Source organism: Homarus americanus, unplaced genomic scaffold, assembly GCF_018991925.1.
Source record: "Homarus americanus isolate GMGI-L3 unplaced genomic scaffold, GMGI_Hamer_2.0 scaffold367, whole genome shotgun sequence".
Taxonomy (NCBI): domain Eukaryota; kingdom Metazoa; phylum Arthropoda; class Malacostraca; order Decapoda; family Nephropidae; genus Homarus; species Homarus americanus.
In genome coordinates this window covers 6,287,995-6,307,993 of record NW_024743709.1, presented here as the reverse complement: position 1 = coordinate 6,307,993, position 19,999 = coordinate 6,287,995, and the positions used below count along the sequence as shown (strand labels likewise).

General features: G+C 37.1%; 1 protein-coding gene across 1 annotated transcript; it reads right to left on the bottom strand.

Moving 5' to 3' along the window:
• Positions 1-563: 563 nt before the first annotated feature.
• On the bottom strand, positions 564-18,649 carry LOC121877270 (vacuolar protein sorting-associated protein 16 homolog; the record flags this gene model as incomplete). The annotated part of the gene is given in 14 exon segments (XM_042382931.1): positions 564-1,298; positions 2,787-2,961; positions 3,227-3,330; positions 8,190-8,286; positions 8,986-9,119; positions 9,322-9,435; positions 10,236-10,385; positions 10,713-10,874; positions 11,492-11,629; positions 12,464-12,630; positions 13,752-13,857; positions 14,239-14,364; positions 17,358-17,441; positions 18,487-18,649. Coding segments are annotated over 13 exon segments (1,690 nt in total), but the record flags the coding sequence as incomplete, so codon positions are not given.
• Positions 18,650-19,999: the final 1,350 nt, after the last annotated feature.

Here is a 19,999-nt window from a genome sequence, read left to right as displayed (position 1 = left end):
AGAAGGCAATTATAATAATTATAATAATAATAATAATGATGATAATACAGTAATAATTATAATTATTCATAGTAAATAAAATTTTTAATAAAAAATACACAAAAATAAAATAAGAATGGTAACAAAACTAATAATAACAATAATACTGTAATAATAAAATAATAATAATAATAAAGAAATACAAGAATGAAAAAAAGATCAAAAGTGAGAAACACGACCTAGACCTATGAATTATTATTATTATTATTATTATTATATTTTAGCCCCAATGTGGGTCAGTGACCTGTGCCCGGGTGGGCTGATCTCTGTAAAAAAAAAAAAAAAACCCTAACCATTCTGAAAACCGAAAAATTCCAAAAACCGAAATGCATCTGGCCCCAAGGATTTCGGATAGGGGATTGTCAACCTGTATAAAAGGTACCATATAATATGCACTCCCCATCTTTAGTGTTGTTGGACTAGTGTAATACTACGGTAACCTTGTTGAAATGCAGTAGTAACATTATAAAAACTACAGATACAAATGCATTGAGTTAAAATTTTTGTTAAGTAAACCATACAAAAAAAATAAGTATACTTTATTTCATTTGAAAAGGGGTAGACATTTTTTTCTTATCTTAACTAAAGGCATCAACGAAACTCAACTCTTTATACATCAGAATAACATAATTACAGTATCCACAAGAAGATAATATCATAAGAATAAGAATAACAAAGCAGTTACTTATTATGATAATTATTCTTATACATAGTCAGTAACCTCTATAAGATATCTGGAAGGTAGGAATTTATCCATCACACAACAGGTATGGGAGGCGGGTGTGGACGGCCTGGTCAGCAGCAGGAGAGTGGATGACCCGGCCAGTAGCAGGAGGGTGGATGACCCGGCCAGCAGCAGGAGGGTGGATGACCCGGCCAGCAGCAGGAGAGTGGATGACCCGGCCAGTAGCAACAGCGTCAATGAGCCCTTCCTCACCCACATCATGGTGTGGATGACCCTTCCTTCAACCACATCATGGTGTGGATGACCTGGCCAGCAGCAGCAGGGTGGATGACTCCTCCTTCACCCACATCATGGTGTGGATGACCCAGGCAGCAGAAGCATGAGGATGGATGATTCCTCCTTTAGCTATGTTATGGTGTGGATGACATGTCCCGCAGCAGAAAGAGGGTGGATGACTCGACTAGCAGCAGGAGGGTGGAGGATCCCTCCTACACCCATATCATGGCATGCATGATCTGGCCAGAAGTCGCAGGAGTGTCGGTGACCCCTCCCTCACCCACATCAAGGCCGACCTCTGTAATGATCAACACAATATTTTACCATAAAATTTTACTTTCTTATTTATTTAACAGAATAAGAATAATCCTGTAAAGATAAATTGTGTACAGGTTTAAGTATAAAGTACAGAGTTAGGTATAAAGTACAAGTTTAGATATAAAGTACAGGTACAGTACACTCGCTACAGAAAGTATCTGCAAGGTTGGGTCCGATGGATGTCAAAACGAACACTATAATTTCTGTTGTCTCAGAAAGGTTGTCAAAATACTCCTCCATCTATTGCCATATTGTCTAGCATGCAAAGTATGTGGACTACCACACCTGGAGTGCACATTAAGCAGTATTTTCACTCAGTACTTAGTACAGTGACCCCTCGGTTAACGAACTCAATCCGTTCCAGAAGGACATTCGTTAACCGAAAAGTTCGTTAACCGAAACCATTGTTTCAATGGGTTTTTGGGTAATTGGTTCCAGCTCACCGAAAATTTCCTAAATTCAACAAAAATGGTAGAAAAGTTCACTTACTTTGAGGTGAGTATGTAGAAGGCTCCTGGATGATGATGATGATGATGATGGGAATTAGAATGGGGGTGGAGGAGAAGGAAGAAGAAAAGGCATTGGGGTGGAAGAGAAGTCACCCCATGGCACCATTTCATCCATAAAATTTTAGTTCTCTTGGTGTATTTCAAGATTATTTTCTTTAAATCAACACTGCACTGCATTATATATTGTCAATATGTAAAATATATTTCAAAATGACCAATAATTTGCTTGGAAACACAGAAAAAATGCGTTTAGTTGAAGAGAGTCTCAAGCAAGATGTTACCTCCACTGAAAACAGAGAGAGACTAACACCTGTCTGGTGTGTTAACAGGCTGGATGGCACGCCAGAAACTAGTTTCTTTACCTTCAATTATGTTCAATAATTGCTAAAATGACTAAAAAAGTTAATAATAAACTTTTAAAATTATTGAATAGTATAAACTTCTTGATATTTACTAAAATAGTAAGGAATTTAAGCCCTAGAACCGATTAATGTATTGGCGGACTGATACTAAAGCTGGTTGCCCGATGAGTGCAAGCGAAAACATGTTGAGCTCGGTTCGTAAGAAATTCGTTAACTGAATTTTTGTTCGTTAACCGAATTGAAGATCCTTATGGAAGGCAGTTCGTAAACCGAAATTTCGTTAACCGAGGCGTCACTGTATTTTCTCTTGGCTTACCACCCTTTATTGTATTTTGTTTTGTCAAATTGCTCATGGCAAAATTTCAAACTTACATACTAAATACACACACATATTAAATGAACCATTTGACAACTTTTTCACTGCAACAAAGTATTGCTGCCAATACAGTACAGTACTGATATCACAGCTAAAATCATTATTTTTTAATCTAAGGAGTTTTATTATGAACATTCTGTCAAGACTTGAGGTTACAATATCAACTTATCTGTATATAAGTGCACACACACACAAAAATAAAATAAAATTATACATTTTACCTGTTACATAAATCTGCAGACATTTATGGATTAATTCTTGAAAGATGAATCACTAAGCAGCACTTGAATGCGAGACTGGAGATTCTGGTGTTGAGGTCCACAAGCTACTAACACTTTAGTGAGACTTGATGCACTACGCTGCTCCTGAGCCACCTTTACAGCCTCCTCTAAGAGACTATCAATGATAAGTGATAATTTTACTCTATGACATAATTCTAATTTCTGCTGCAAAATATAAAGCGAATATAAACATTTTCTCATGAATTCTACTGCCAATTTGGCTGTCAGACTAATGAAAAGTCTGCTTGTTAGATAAAATTTAAATATATAGTGTACATTACTTTACCATAATGCATATTTCATTTCCAATGAAACACGAGTGAAATAGGTGTAATATAGTACATCTTTTAAGAATGAGAAATGATTTTTTTTGTACTCACCCACATTTAATGAGATACGTGATTTTGTTTTCATCTCTGACCTTCATGGCATATTTTTGAGCCTCAATTTTATTTCCATTTTTCAAACAAGCATCAACAAAAGGCTGTAAGAGAAAGTGGATCCACATTAATATTACAAAGATGAGCGTTGCAAGAAAGTTCCATTATTACCAGGTTTAAGGAATAAACGGCGAGAGAGAGAGAGAGAGGATATCTGGATATGAAATGTTAAGGTGGGGATGATAACAAGTAACTGAGCTCTGAGTAAAGGCATCTAGGATAACTTGGGGAGGGATGAAGATTTCAATATTAACAAAAACACCAAGTAAAAGATGAATTGGTGTGAATGATGAATATTACTCTGAAAATACAGCACAGAGCAAAAAATAGAGTACAGAGCAAAATCAGCTTAGGTACAGATGGCAGAAAAGTATTATGACATCATAAGACTGAAATACAGTATAATGAAGTGAAGTATAAAAAAGTATGAGAAATAAAGTATTTGTTATGAATGTTGGTATTCCCTGAGGTGCCCTGATCAAATGTTATAATCATGCCCCTCTGGGAGGTTATATTACAGTTTTCAGATACAGTTAACCCTCACTTTACGCGGTTAATGTAACCCGGAGGGTACTGCGGAAAGTGAGGAACGTGTAAAGTGAATAACATAACATATGGGATTAATTGAAATAGAGTCCAGGCCGACCCCCAAACTCCACTTTTTGACGACACACAACTATGTTGTAGTAAAAATATTATCTTAACTTTATGATGGCATGCACACACAATTAATAATTAAGAGAAATATCAATAATATTAGGTTTTTTAACACTTACATTAGTAGAAAAGATGGCTGGGCACACGGGGATGGGCGGTTGGTTCCGAGGCAGAGGGCAGATTATTGGCCCTCACCTGTATCACTTGTATCAATTGTATCACTATCCACCACAGAGGCTTGCAGGGCCTCTTTGTCAAACCCCCCAAAGTTCATATAAGTCCATATCCTCACTATAATTATCACTATCACTGACTTGGGCCGGCTGTAGTGGGTGGCGGGTGAAGAACTGGTAATGTTTTGATGACTGGGCGACCTTGTGTGCACCATTTTCGCGCCTCTTACACAACATGGCGGATGGCGGGAGGTTTGGATCCAAAAATGGCGCGGCTTGCCAGCCGCTCTCTGCGTAATGGGGTACACGCACCGCGGAATGTGAGCATGTTAGGTTCCGGCAGGGCACCGCGTTAACGGTGAACCGCGGAATGCGCGACCACGTAATGTGAGGGTTGACTGTACTTCAAAACTAAATACAGTACAGTCAACCCTCGCTTTACGCGGTCCCACATTCCGCGTTTACGCGGTACCCTGCCGAAACCGAGATGCTCACATTCCGCGGTGCGTGTACCTCTTTACGAGGAGAGTGTCTGGCTCGACGCTATTTTTACATTCGCCCCTCCCGCCTGCTCCCGCCTCCGCCTGGGCAAGTCGCGCGGTAAGGTTGCGCAGTGCATGTCTCTGTTGCGTTATCAGTGACGTCATATGACGTATCGGACTGTGATTGGCCATGCATCCCTACCTCCCTCCGCTGCTAGCTGTAATTGGTTTAAAGTAATATGACGTGTCCACCCAGGGGAGGGAGGGAGGGAGGAAAGACGACGCTTGATCTAGTTGCGGCAGTTTCATTCCTCCAGGCCACACCGTGTAATCGTGCATCCATTGTTCTGTAAAATGGCTTCCGCCGGACCACCGCCCACAGAGAGAAACCTTTCCTTACCTGGACCCAGCCGCCCTAAGCCAAAGAAGACACGACGTTCCTTAAGCTACGAGGTGAAGTACAAGATCATCCAAGAGTTGGAGAAAGGAACAAGACAGGTTGATTTGGCGCGCCAGCATGGTGTGAAAGAATCTACGATCCGGACGATAAAGAAGGATGCAGCCAAGATAAAGGAGCACATGAACATCACAAAGTCTACAGGTGCTTCTATGATCAAGTATTTCCACAACCAGGTGCTTCTCAAGACGGAAAAATTACTTGTGAGCTACTTGGTGCATCAGGCGTGACGGAACATGGCGGTGGACACGCGCTCTGTTAAGGAGTACGCACGTGAACTGTATGCTGCAGTGTCACGAAAGATGGGAATTACAGAGCCCAAACCCTTTAATGCTTCCTCTGGGTGGTTACAGAGGTTTAAAAAGAGGAACAAGATCACCAATATCAACATTGGTGGTGAAGAAGCTAGCGCTGACCGTGTTGCGGCTAGGGAATTTCCTCCGTTTTTACGTGAGATTATGAAGGAAGGACAGTACACCGACGACCAGGTGTTTAACATGGACGAATCTGGTCTTTTTTGGAAAAAGCTACCTTCCAAGACCTTCGTTGTGAAGAATGCCAGCAAGATTCGGGGCCGGAAGTTGCAGAAGGAGCGCATCACCGTCCTGTTTACCACCAGTGCCTCCGGTACCTGTAAGCTCAAGTTATCGGTGATCCACACAGCACGCAAGCCGCATGCCTACAAGAGCATGGACATGACCAAGCTAAATGTCCACTGGCTGACCGCACGTAAGGCGTGGATGTTCTCTACACTGTCCCTCTCCTGGTTTGATGACTGTTTCGTTCCCGATGTGAAGAAATTCTGTGAGCAACAGAATGTGCCATTCAAGATTTTGTTGCTGCTGGACAACGCACCAGGACACTCGCCCCTACTGTTAGATCGTCACCCCAACGTAAAAGTGGTCTTCCTTCCTCCCAACACTACGTCTATATTACAGCCCATGGACCAAGATTAATCTGTAATGTAAAAGCTGCATACTCTATGAAAAAATTCAAGCTCCTGAACGACTACACCAACACCAGGGAAGAGTTGCATAACCTGAGTGACACCACCACCGATAGCAAGAGCGAAGACGACGAGGATCAACAGTTGGCAGAGCAAAAAATACTTTTAAACAATTCTGGAGAATATTCAACATCAAGAAAGCTGTGGACTTCTTGGTGGAGGCATGGGATCAGCTGTCTGTAGCAACTGTTCGTCACGCATGGAGACATGTGTTGCAAGGCATTCCGGCCGTTAGGCAGAGTCAATCTGTGACTGGTGAGGTTCAGACTGTTGCAGTAGCAGTGGACCTTGCCAGAGAAGCTGCGCAGAGTGTTACAGCTGCAGGCTTCTCCGAGTCCACCAACGACGACATCCTGGAGGTGATAAGGGATCCTGACGTGACTACCGACGAGATGGTAGATGATGACGTCAGTGAAGAGGCAGGTGGTGCGTCATCCCAAGAAGAACACCGCTTATCCCATAGTAATGTTAGGGTGTGCCATCGAGTGTATCGAGAAAGTCAAGCTCCTCCTTTCCGACGACCCTGACGCAAACAGGTATGAAATCTTCACTACCCAGTTGTTGCAGACTATGGAGCCCTACTTCAAGGTTTATCACGACAACATAAACACCAGCCGTCAGCAAAGCATAACAGAGTTCTTCGCCCGCAACCCACCACAGCCAGCCCAAGCCAGTGATAGTGACAGAGGTAGAGACAGTGATGATGACTTTGAGGGATTTGTCAGGGAGGCCCTGACAAGTGTGGATGACAGTGATGGTGACTCACCTGAGGGTCAGTAGCCTGCCCTCTGCCTCGGAACCAGCCTCCATTCCAGGTACGCCGACCCATCTCTTCTACTAACGTAAGTGTTAACCCCAACCTTTATTTTTCCTAACCTAACCTTTATTTTTCCTAACCTAACCTCTTCTATATTAATTGTGTGTACATACCATCATAAAGTTAAGATAAAATGTTTACTACAACATAGTTGTGTGTCGTCAAAAAGTGGAGTTTGGGGGTCGGCCCGGTCTCTATTTCAATTAATCCCATATGTTATGTTGTTCACTTTACGCGTTTCTCACTTTCCGCGGTACCCTGTGGTTTGAATTAACCGCGTAAAGTGAGGGTTGACTGTATAGTCTGGATTTATTCGGATTTCCTTTACGCGTTTGGTCATTTACTCGGCACCTGGCCAGACCGGCAATAATTTGTTACGCGGTACATTCCATCATTTACGTGGGAAACGCCGTGGGCAGGGTGTGCACTAGGTCGCCCAGTCAACAAAACATTACCGAGTTACTCTTCTCCCGCCACCCACCACAGCCAGCCCAAGTCAGTGATAGTGAGGATATGGACTTTGAGGGGTTTGACAAAGAGGCCCTGCAAGCCTCTGTGGTGGATAGTGATACAATTGATACAAGTGATACAGGTGAGGGCCAATAATCTGCCCTCTGCCTCGGAACCAACCCCCCATCCCCGTGTGCCCAGCCATCTCTTCTTCTAACGTAAGTGTTAAAAAACCTAATATTATTGATATTTCTCTTAAATATTAATTGTATGTGCATACCATCATAAAATTAAGATGTTATTTTTACTACAACGTACATATTGTGTCGGAAAAAGGGTAGTCTGGGGTCGGCCCGGTCTCTATTTCAATTAATTCCATATGTTCTGTTATTTCGTTTACGCGTTTCTCGTTTTACGCGGACCTCCATGGGTACAATTGACCGCGTAAATCCAAACTATACTGTATATTATGGAGGCAATAATTCATGCCATTATGTAGTATGGTACTCATTTATGTACTGATATATATAATGCACTTTTTTACCAATTGTATATTCAAATACCTCGCTGAAGTGCCAATGCCTTGAAATCATTTGCATTTTGATAGTCCAGTTATTTAACATTATTTTAGAGAATAACAGGTCTGTTTACTGATTGTGAACATATTTAAGTTTGAATAAATGGACAGCTACACAAACGTTTTCTATGAACCAATCGGCTATTTTTATAGAAGAGGGGCATGGCTTACGGGCCAGATTAGTATGGAAATTGTATAGCGTCAGTTACTACAAAGAAATACTTCGGAATGAAAATAGATACTAAATCAAATCTGATATATAAAAGTTTATCATTCACACATACCTCAAACCCAATTGGATTTTTCTTATTTTTTGAGAAGTTGGCTAACTCTTCCCAGTGATTAGCTTGAGCATGAGCTACAACCCGTAGCCACCAGTACCTTTAAGTAGAAATATGAAGAATAGATAATTAATCACATATGGTAAAAATAAAATTAAACAACAAGGTGTACACAGAGTTACTTAGAAACCTGCTAAATCTGTTAACCTTACCTACCATTTTCCAAACACATCTGCCAGGATTTTCTAGTACAAATTATATTATCCGCACTATACAGTAGGGCATTAATAACTCCCGTGAGGATTATTGAAGTGAAGTAATACCTGTGAGGGGATGCCCCAAACACCTAAAAATGACCACCATCAAGGCAACACTGGGCAAGAATAGTGAAGTGTGTTAATATACATTCAGTATTACAGTACAGTAGTGTGTTATGATTTTAATTTAGAATACAGTAAATTAAAAAAAATACAGTGTGGCTATATTCACTTGACCATGAGATGAATCATGTTATTTCATTATGTAGTACAGTATACATATACATACTGTACTATATTGTACAGTACTAAGATTTTACATTGCATTAATGAGGGCAGCAACTAAATCTCTTCCTACTCTATGGATTGCTGGTTCAATCCATCCTGCTGTGAATGAATGACGAATTATAAAAGTTGAGAAAGTGAAAGTGGTTGAGTGTTGTACCAGACATGCTATCTCTTAATCATATGCCTATAATGAATACAGCAGATACGGGAGTTATTACCAATAAGTAAACACACGGTAACTATTTCATACTAACCTCCTTTCAGGTATCTTGAATTCCACTCTTAATTTTTCTGTTTCCTTAATTTGTCCATCAAGTAAAAGTTGATGTACTGTGTCATGGAGGGACTTTTTTGCATAAGGTTTCTGCTGACTCTCCTCCAATCTCATCTGTGTGGAAGAATTAGAATGAAACCTTTCATCATCATTATCTCGTGTGCCATGTCTCTTTTTCATTGCAGAAATATTTTCATCCCAAATCAAGCAAAGATCAGATCTACCAAATGATCTATTAAAAGTGGAATGAGGAGGATAAGAAAGTACAGATAAAAATTACATACAAATCTATTTCCTTAAAAGAGGTCAGCCTTACCTGCCACTTGTTTAGCTTAATTTGTTCTTCTGTCATCTGACATGCTGATTCACTCTTGGCCTTCCTAAAAAGCTCAGCTGCACCCACGAGTGATGCCTGATGGGAATCTGTCCGCTGAAGCAAAATATGTTTAGGAATGTTAAAACAAAATACAAGTTTATTTCTATTCCACAAAACGATAAACAAAAAAGCTACCTATTACAAACTCTTAAGATTTCAAAAAATGGAGTCCACTACTGTACTAAAATCTGGAAACACTGTAGTTCAGCCCCTCTCTCTTCATTCTACTTGCCTTTTTTTATCCTGTCTTTTATCTCCATATAACCTAATCACTGGGTAATAGGTATTTCTCCTAATTCAGAATGCAAGACAGTGCCACAAGAATTCGCAACACCCCTGGAGTCTTTGAATGTGTACGATAGTCACTCTTGTGATGGGCTGAAGACTGCAGTCAGGAAGAGGGCCATAACTTAGAACATTTACTGTAAAATTAATATCATATTGCATATGATCGTAAATAAATTGTCCAGTACTAGCAACACTGGATATTTAATTTATACTTTGTTGATTTTATTACATTCCAACCCCGACTGATATTTGTTATAACTCCAAATCTATGGGGTATTAATACTATATTCATGAAGTAATTTCATGAAGACATTTATCCTTATGTATGTCTCAGGAATACACTCCCAGAATCATGAAATATATTTCTGAAACAACCTGTGTGTATACAGGGTATACAATATATAAATATTCTGGGAATCATCATTCGATTGATATATTTCACATAGTACAAGTACTATATACAATCTGTTTGCAAATCTATTATTGCAACTAACCCCCTCTCTTGAGAGAATCACTGTATACTCAGGGAAACTAGAAAATAACCCTTAAGCAATTTGGCAACTTACGTATGTATTGTAAGCCTCTTTGATTCTAAGGAGACCCTGCCCATGAAAATCATCCTCTTGAACTAGGATATCTCGCAACTGCTCCATGTCAAGTTCTTGACAGCTGCGGATATGAAGTGACTGCGCTACAGGAAAGTTTCGAATGAGCATCTGAAATGTAAACCAAGTGTAAAGGACTGAATCTTTTCAATCACATTTGTATCACTGTATTAAATTAGCTCCATCCACTAATCTACATTATTTGATTATAAAACCATGGCTGAATTCTCTTGGATCAGTTCTTAAACCCTTTCAAAGTAGTTGGCATTTGTATGAATCAAGAAATTATTCTGTTCAGTGTGGCTTTCCTGATAGGATAAAAAAAAATTAATATACTGCCATGGACAGCTTAAAGTGCCAAATAAGGTTTTGCAATCACGATTATCACCCCACACAGTCTTCCCATTTGGGTTCTTATAATCCTTGTGTATACTGTACCAGGAACTCCCCCGAGGACAATTTCTGCCGTAGATGATGCAAGACTGTGTAGATGAGGTCTGTATCTCCACTCTGTAAAGCTCTTCTAAGTGCCGTCTGATCTTCACCCAGACGCATCAATACTAACACCTGCTCCTTAGCACGGCATTCATACTCAATTAACTGAAAAAAGGGATGAGGAGAAATTTATAACAGTGAAACATAGGCCATTAAACAGGATTGAGCAAACTGAAATGAGAATGGCATGGAGGAGGTGTAAAGTGATCCTGAAAGATTGAAAACCATGTTCTGAGCTAAGAGAGTGGCTGAGTATTGATAATATCTGTATTGGTGAAGTTCTGCATAGAGATAAGCTGCTGAGATGGTCTGTGCATATGGAAAGAATGAAGGAGACCAGTTGGGTCAAGAGATGAGAGCCTAAATGTGGCAGGGAGGAGAGCCAGGGGTAGGACAAGAATGACATGGGGAGACAAAAGAAATGATGTTAGAGTTAAGAACCTGAAGAGAGAGGCCGTCATCAAGGAACCATGACTAACCCACACATGTGTGGAAAATGGAAGTATATATTGCTGATGAAGATGAGAAACTAAAAGTAATTTCGATCAGTTGTATCACTAGGGGAAACCTTCATGTTCAATCAGGGTTCTACTGCATGTGAAGTACTGGAAATACACAAATGTTTCATGAAAAGAGAAGTCATCCTGTTCACAATATAAAGACTTGAATACTTAAAACATAATTTGCTTATACAGTAATTAGGATCATTATACACTACCTACTTTTATAGCTAGTTGCTTTCTCCCAGCCTGATCAGCCCGGTTAGCAATGTCAGTGTAAGATATTCCAGGAGTGTAGCCCAACTTACTGTTGATCTCTTTCGCTATCTGTTCATCACTCTTCTGTGAAGGCTGCAAAACCTGCAGGCACATAAAAAATTATAATGACACAACAAGCAAATTGAGTTACTGTGCTAACTTAAGATTTCATACCAACACAGGTATAATTGTCACTATATGAAGATACCATTTTTACATAATAAGCACCAATACAGTATGTACAGTATTGTATACTGTATACATATATTATTCAAAATTTATTGTGATTGTTTCAGGGGTCATTAATCAATGCTACTTATAAGAATTAAACAATTTTAAACCCAAAACCTTGACCTGTAAGTCGAGGAGTACATTATTATATTTGAATAAAATCTAAATTTTTACACATTTGATGAAACGTGAAATCAGAGAAAAAATTATTTTATGGATAGTAAAAATGAATGTGTTTAAGTGGTAAAGTTAGTCTATATTCTTCATAAATGGATATAAAGGCAATTTAAAAATTATGGGCACAGCATAATTGACATTTTAATATTTGGAGTGTATCTTATTCATTAAAGGCCAATTAATTAACATTTATTACTCGAATGTTAAGACTTTAAACTCACAGCCATAACCAGCATGCAAAGGAGTAACTTTTATGAAATTTTAAGAAAATCTATGTTATGATCTGATACTGTATGGCGAAACATAAGGTATTGGGGCAGGTGTATTTTTGACGCCAAATGAATTTTTTTTTTAAAGTGAAAACTAACATTTCTATATGGTAAAGATAGCCTATATTTAAAAAAAAAGTATAAAAAGGTGATTTAAAATTTATGGGAAAAGTGTAACTTATATACTGTACAGTATACTATAAGTTTTACAAAAATCTTCAGCTTTAGTTTTACATTAGAACAGGACTTTTTTTCCCACCTTATAACAAGCCCAGTGTGCCAATATGCGAGAAGTTCCATCAGATTCAGGCAATTTCAGAAAATCAGCAATTTGTAGTGCCAATGGGAAATAGCGACGATACACCAATCTATCCAGAAGCACTGGGAGAGTGAGGTGCTCTAGTTCATTCCAGGTCAGTGGCAATCCTACCAATGAAAATATTATTATTATTGTTGAAAAAAAAAAGCAACAATAATGAACACTATAAGATATATAAAAAACAGAAAATTGATCTCATGGCAATTGACATACGACCTGTATGGCCTAAGAGTGACTTGAACTAAACAGCTGAGGTTCTAAACAAATCTATAAACAGGTGAAAATATGTACTATATGTAGCTGATATAAAATGCACTATATGAAAGGGATATTTTTTGAAGAAGTGGTGGAGGGGTGCAGGTTGTACTGGAGTAATGCAACTCAAAGTGGCTTGGGTGCATCTTTTGAAATGCATACAATACTGAATTGAACTAAATAAAATACCTTGCACCATTAAAAGTGTTCACTAATCTATAAATTTCATATACTGTACTGAAGAATACATTTACTGTAGTGGAAGTGTGTAAATGAGGAATGTCTGTATGAAGGATTGCTATGAGGCAAGGAAAAGGATGGCTTAACATTCTGAAGGATGGTACCTGCTGTTAGCCATTCACCAAGTTCTTGGGACAGTGACCCAGAGGAAATTTCTAAAATCTTGGCCATAGAAAATATTTTAAATGAGGCAGGACTACCATTTGTTCATCTCAAAATTTGAAACATTTATCTACATACTATTACCAATACTGTATACAGTACAGTACATGAGAACTCGATATTCCTTCACAAAATAACGAGCTGAAGACAAAATGTAGTTTTTATATGGCTACTGCATATTAGTAGGAAGTGGAAATAGTTGGCTTGATTACCTAATTATTGGTACAGTAATTAGATATTAGAAAAATAAGATGCAGTTAAGAAAAAAATATGAAAGAAGACTAAATAAGATTCAAGACAAGGATTGAAACCCATTGAAAAATAAGAGTGTTTTGAGAATAATTTTTTGCACTCACCCATGTCCACTAAGTGTCTCCTAACAGACAAACAGACAAGGGAGACATAAAAATTGTAAAGAACAATGAAATTTGTAACTTAATTTTTGCAAAATTATCTTAAAGCATTTTGCCTAAGAAGTGGTCCAAGCGGTAGAGTACTGTAGTTCTTTACACGAGATGTGTAAGTAGTAGTTCAGAGTGTTAAGCCATTGTTAGAACATATAAAAACCCACCTACTCTATAGTCCCGTACAGCATTAAGAACTCTCAGAGTGAATATGGCCTTCTTGCAGGGTTCTGGGTTCATCTCTGGGATGAAGCTCTTCCCAAAAAGTGCTGCCTGGAGGGAAAGGAGAAAAATAATATGCTACTAACATTGACAAGAATATATGAACTTAAGTTTTGGATTATTATCAGGTCAAAACACCACCAAAAACAAATCTAAATATGTATGTACATGCAATCCAGTGTTACCACTATCACACAACGAGATGTCAACAGATTCCTACTGAAGCACCTCTACAATTATCCAAAGGGCCTACATTACTACATTCTTTTTCTTCTGTAAGAATACCACTTCCTCAAATATACAAGTATACCAGTACTGTACTTATTACTTCATAAATATATTTTTTTACTTTAAAATTGCATTAGAATATACCTCATTTAGGAAAATAGAATTTATTTTAAAAGGAAAACCAGATCAACTGATAATTCTTACCCGAAGCAACATTTTTTGAGCCTGTGGGCGGTACTCATGTTGTGCAGCCTGCAGGCACTGGTTAACGGCTTCTTCCACTGAGTCTTTGATCATACCCAAACAGTCATTGGCTCGAGTGCTTCTCTCCTGGTTTGATAAACACTGATAAACACTTTCCATGTACTATTACAGTATCATCTGATGATTAAGGCAGCATTTCATCTCATTCAGCTGGGACTAGCATAATTTACAGGGGGAAAATAATAATTTCATATTAAATTACTGGACACTTGCATGTGCAGTATGTCATAACACTAATCTGGAGATTTTCAGGCAAATTTACTCACAGAAATGTAATAATGAAGTAAGAATATAGTGATTATTAAATTCAGTTGTTAGGCTGCTCTCTACGAATGCAAGTAACATGTTTGGTTTGTTGAATATGTATAGAAAAACTTTACCATCTGCAGGGGTTACTTTCTTAGAAAACACCACAGAAGGTCAAAGAAAGGGCCTATGGTATAAAGAGGTTCTTGGCTGACAAGATAACCCAATTCATCCTATAACTTCCTCTACACTTAACAAAATCTGGAGGAAAAAAATTTATTACTGTAAACAGTAATGTAAAAAAAATGTTCTTGACCAAGAAGAATAAATACAGTATACTACAGTATACTATACATTCATACCTCTACAGTCTATAACTTTACAGACCAATTACATGATAAATATGAATTATAAATTCTCCCTTCAAGTGGAGAATCAAGCTACCAAAGTTCTTTTGCAGGGAAGAGCGGTAAATTAAAAAAATATATATTCTTTCACACCACCACTTCCTGCCTCATGCAGTCAAGACATTATTCCAGTTAACAGGATAATGCTTAGGTACAGTATTCTTTAAAAAATTAAGTTTCGGTAATGTTTGGTTTGACCTAAGATAAACTGCGGGCAAGCAGGAGGTGCAAGGTTGCCCATCTACCTCAATCCTTTCTATTGCCTAAAACTCCATCCCGTCTCACCAGTCACCACCACACAACTGGTCACTTTTTACTTTGATAACACATTTTCTTTCCTGCTTCATTTTGCTCTCATTGTCATAAGCATAATATGAATACATAGGATGTAAAATATATTAAAAGTAGATCAATTGTTTAAAGCAAAATTGGGGAGGAAGGGATGCATAAGTTTGGTAAAACTAATTACCTAGAAAGAAGTACAGTACTTTTGCATTAAATTTGAACAAAATCTATTTTTTTTAATCAAATATGCACAAAATGCAAGGTAAATAGGTCAGGCATCATTTGGCTGATGAAAAGCCCTTTTTCTGGAAAGTGAAAACTAATGTCTTCATTTGGTAAAGTTAGTCTGTATTTCAGAGAAAATGTATATTAAGGTAATTTAAAACTTGCAGGCAGAACTTAATGGACGTTTTAAATACTGTATTAGAATATTAGGAGTAAGAATTAAGAGGAGTTTAGAAATGGAAAATTCTTGGCTGAAAAGAATTGTCAACAGAGGAAGCACAGACTTGAACACTTAGGACAGTCAGATCTGCACTCCTCTATGAATTTATTTACTTTAGAGTTCAGAAAGAAAGAAAAAAAAAAAGGCAAAGAATGACCCTTTGACTTCCCATATTATACTATCTAAGTACAGTAAAGTTAAAAGAGTAATGGACATTCTCCCTCTGCTGATATTCATTCACTCTTCCTTCTGTAAATGACATGTACTGTTATGGTACTCACCCTCCACAACAAGGCCCTAGATATCCTTTTGATTTATCTTTGTCACTTCACACAACCTAGCATCACCCACCCACAATTACTTAATGCAATGTTCTCCATTCACTCGCTGCTACCTGTAGGACTATCCCCTTCATTCCTAGTGTAACTTTCATCCAATTCATTAACCTCCTTCTTTGTCTTCACTTCTCCCTCTTATAATCATCCTTTGAATTACCCCTGTACAGTATACTGTACACTATTTCTACCAATGTTTCACTTCCAAGTTCATTTGTATTTCCATACCACCTGTGCAGGCAATAAATATATTATTAATAATAACACTAACATTAATAATAACAGTAATAATAATACTTATAACAATAATTATGGTACTACTGCTACAGGTTGACCATCAAAAATCCGGCAACCAATAAACCGGAACCTTCAGTTTTCCGGCATGGATTTCGGAGAGCATTTTCAAATATTTCTTTGTTTATCTAATGAAGATATATGTTTTAGCTCATAAAATTCATACAAATTACCCAGCCAGAATATAATTTACATTGCTGGAATTCTTACAATTTGATGATCATTTTGAATATAAACATCATAGATTTTGCATTAGACATAAAAATTTTAGATATAATGTTTATTCTGAGTAAATATGTTATCTTTTGTGCAAAATATATGACATTTATATTCAAAATATTCCTGGTCTTACAAGGAATCCAGCAATGTCAATTATATTATCCTAACTTTAGTTTGAGGTATTATTTATTACTATACCTTAAAATCTAGTGGTTTTCCTCCCAAAATTTCTCAGAGAGGGAAGAGCCAGCGAGTGTAGTGTGAGAAGAGGGGGAGGGAGTCGAGTCCATTATTTGAATGGACATTAACTTGGCGACTGTATTTCTCTATTTCTCTTAAGTATTAATTGTGTGCATGTACCATCATAAAATTAATATGTTATTTTTACTAGAACATAGGTATTGAGTCGGAAAAAGTGGAGTTTGGGGGTCGGGCCAGTCTCTATTGGAATTAATCCCATATGTTCTGTTGTTCACTTTACGGGTTTTCACTTTCCATGGTACCCTGTGGGGACAATTGACCGCGTACGTAATCGGGGTACTACTGTATACAGCATATATAATAAAATTTCATTTGCTTTTCATTTAGTGTTTAATTTTCTTTGTTTAAAGGACTGTACAGGTAGTCATTTTCTGTTAAACTTATACAGCAAATATAGCCATCAGTTTTCCGGCATTTTCGAAAATCCGGCACTCCTCAGGTCCCGAGGTTGCCGGATTTTTGATAGTCAACCTGTACTACTAATAATAATACCATTAATAATAATACTGTAATTAAAATACAGTACACCAAATACGATTGTATTAATTAAGGTTTCATCTTACTTACTTGAAAGCCCTTGGCTGCTTCAAGAAGCAGAGCACCTGGAGCCATAGAGCCAATACCAAGAGTCTCTGTCACAACCAATGGCACCTGAAGCATAATAAAAACTAACTAAATTTATAAATTTAAAAGTCATTACTTTATGAATACCTGTACTATAGTTCACGTATAATGATGCTGAATTAGTAAAACTGATAATTCTGCTTCAAGACAAAATAAACTTAGTATAACATTATCATTTGGAAACACTGCTTCTTGGCTGATCAGCAAACTTAGCAACAGTGGGTCTGGGTAGCACTTGGGTGGGTGACTGCCTGGCCCTAAGAATACCAGATGCTGGCATAAGGACTCTACTAGAAACAAGCATCTCATGGCTTTGTCAGGTGTCCTTGGTCAAATTAACTGAATATCAATTATTATATATCTCCAATTCTCAGAAAAAATAGGATTGTTAATGAAATCCTGTTTTAGTTAAGGTCATATGTAGTTAGGACTTGAAGACTTAAATGCATTTTTATTGATGGATTACTTTGTCCAATAAATCCAGGTCTAAGCAGATCTGGTTCAATTAAAAACCAGTACAGTATACAGGTAAGTACAGTACAGAGATTAATTATATCTAGTGGCAAATACTGTAAAGTAATGTTCAATCATGAGTGTGTCTAAAATCTGGCACAATGACATTATAGTATGAAATCTTTTGCCAACCTGGCCTGACAATGTGACTGAATCAGGGGTGAATGGGGCTACATATATAAACAAATTTCCCTAAACCACATTATGAAATAAGTGAAAGTGGGTCCCATAGGCATGACTGCCTGTTAGGGACAGTGTGGATACAGCACACTGTGTACTAAGCTTTTAGGTACATAAGGAGACAGCATGGCCGGTACTACACTCGACTGCATTCACTTACCCAAGTTGTAAATTTAGGTACCTATTTACAGCTGGGTGAACTGGCAAAGCTGGGTCCCACCACTGACCCATGGAACAGGAGGCGAGAACTGTATCCACTCAATTGCCACATCCCAAACCACATTATACCATGAGCTAAAAATAAGTCCTGTACCAATGATTGTTCAATTATGTTACAGAGCCAGTAAAAGAAAAAGGGCACATTAAAATATCAACTTACTTTTTGTAGTACATCATGAGTAATGCTGCCCAAGACCCTTAGTCCATCAGCTTCCTGCACGAGGTGTGAGGTAGAATCGAGGTAGTAACTTGTAGCATCTCCATTAACACTGACCACCTCAAGCGTCATGTCCCAGAGTAACACCACAGCACCTGTGCCACACCTACAAAACACTTTTTCTAAATTTCAGGTGTACAGTCTATCCATGGTTTTAGTGTCTGCCAGCTAATTAAATCAACTGCAACGAAAAATGATGACAGTGGGGATACGTCAATGTTTTTCAAATCACTACACTTCCTTCCTTTCCAGAACTCTTTTTTAAGTACTGTACAGTTCAGTACTGTAATATAAAAAATCTTGTAATATTTAAATTAATCTCTTTTCTCTTAATATACGGTAAGTAATATTCCTCAAGATTTTTTTAAAACTGTGGTGATGGGTTTCTCCTTTACCATAGTGAGGTACGGGGGATATCTAAAAGCTTTGCAAGGAATGTAATATGTTTTACTTAGGCCAGACAGGTAAAGATCTTGTAACTAGACTTAAACAACATAAATATAGTGTTAGGACAGGCAGGGAATCCAATGCTTTGTTTGTTCATTTGAGGGATAAAAAACATTGGATTGACTGGGATAATGCCTCCTCAATATTACCTTGTAATTCAATTGACAGTAGGAACATTATAGAATCTAGTCTCATTAAACATACCGAATCCGTGAACATGAATTTGAGTAATGGTATGTACAAATTGGACAATTTTGTAATTAAGAGGATTTGTAACCAGGTGAGAAGGTTGGGTCAGTTTTTCCCTCTGACCTGACTACCGTGCAGTGCTTTTGTGAAGATTAGTAGGGTCAATACCTATACTTGACCTCTGTGGACTTGATCTCACCCTCCTCTGTATATATATATAACTTGTTCTGCATTTCTACTTAGTTTGTACTCACCCCTGAAGATGTGAATTACACGAAAGCGCTTGGGAACTTCGTGTTTTGTTTTTCCTTGTGGTTATCAGCATATACCTGGATCACGCGCACCTACAGTGATTTATTTGCATACGTATATATATATATATATATACGTATATATATATATATATATATATATATATATATATATATATATATATATATATATATATATATATATATATATATATATATATATATATATATATATATATATATATATATATATATATATATATATATATATATATATATATATATATATATACTGTATATATATATATATATATATATATATATATATATATATATATATATATATATATATATATATATATATATATATATATATATATATATATATATATATATATATATATATATATATATATATATATATATATATATATATATATATATATATATATATATATATATATATATATATATATATATATATATATATATATATATATATATATATATATATATATATATATATATATATATATATATATATATATATATGTATATACGATACTTTA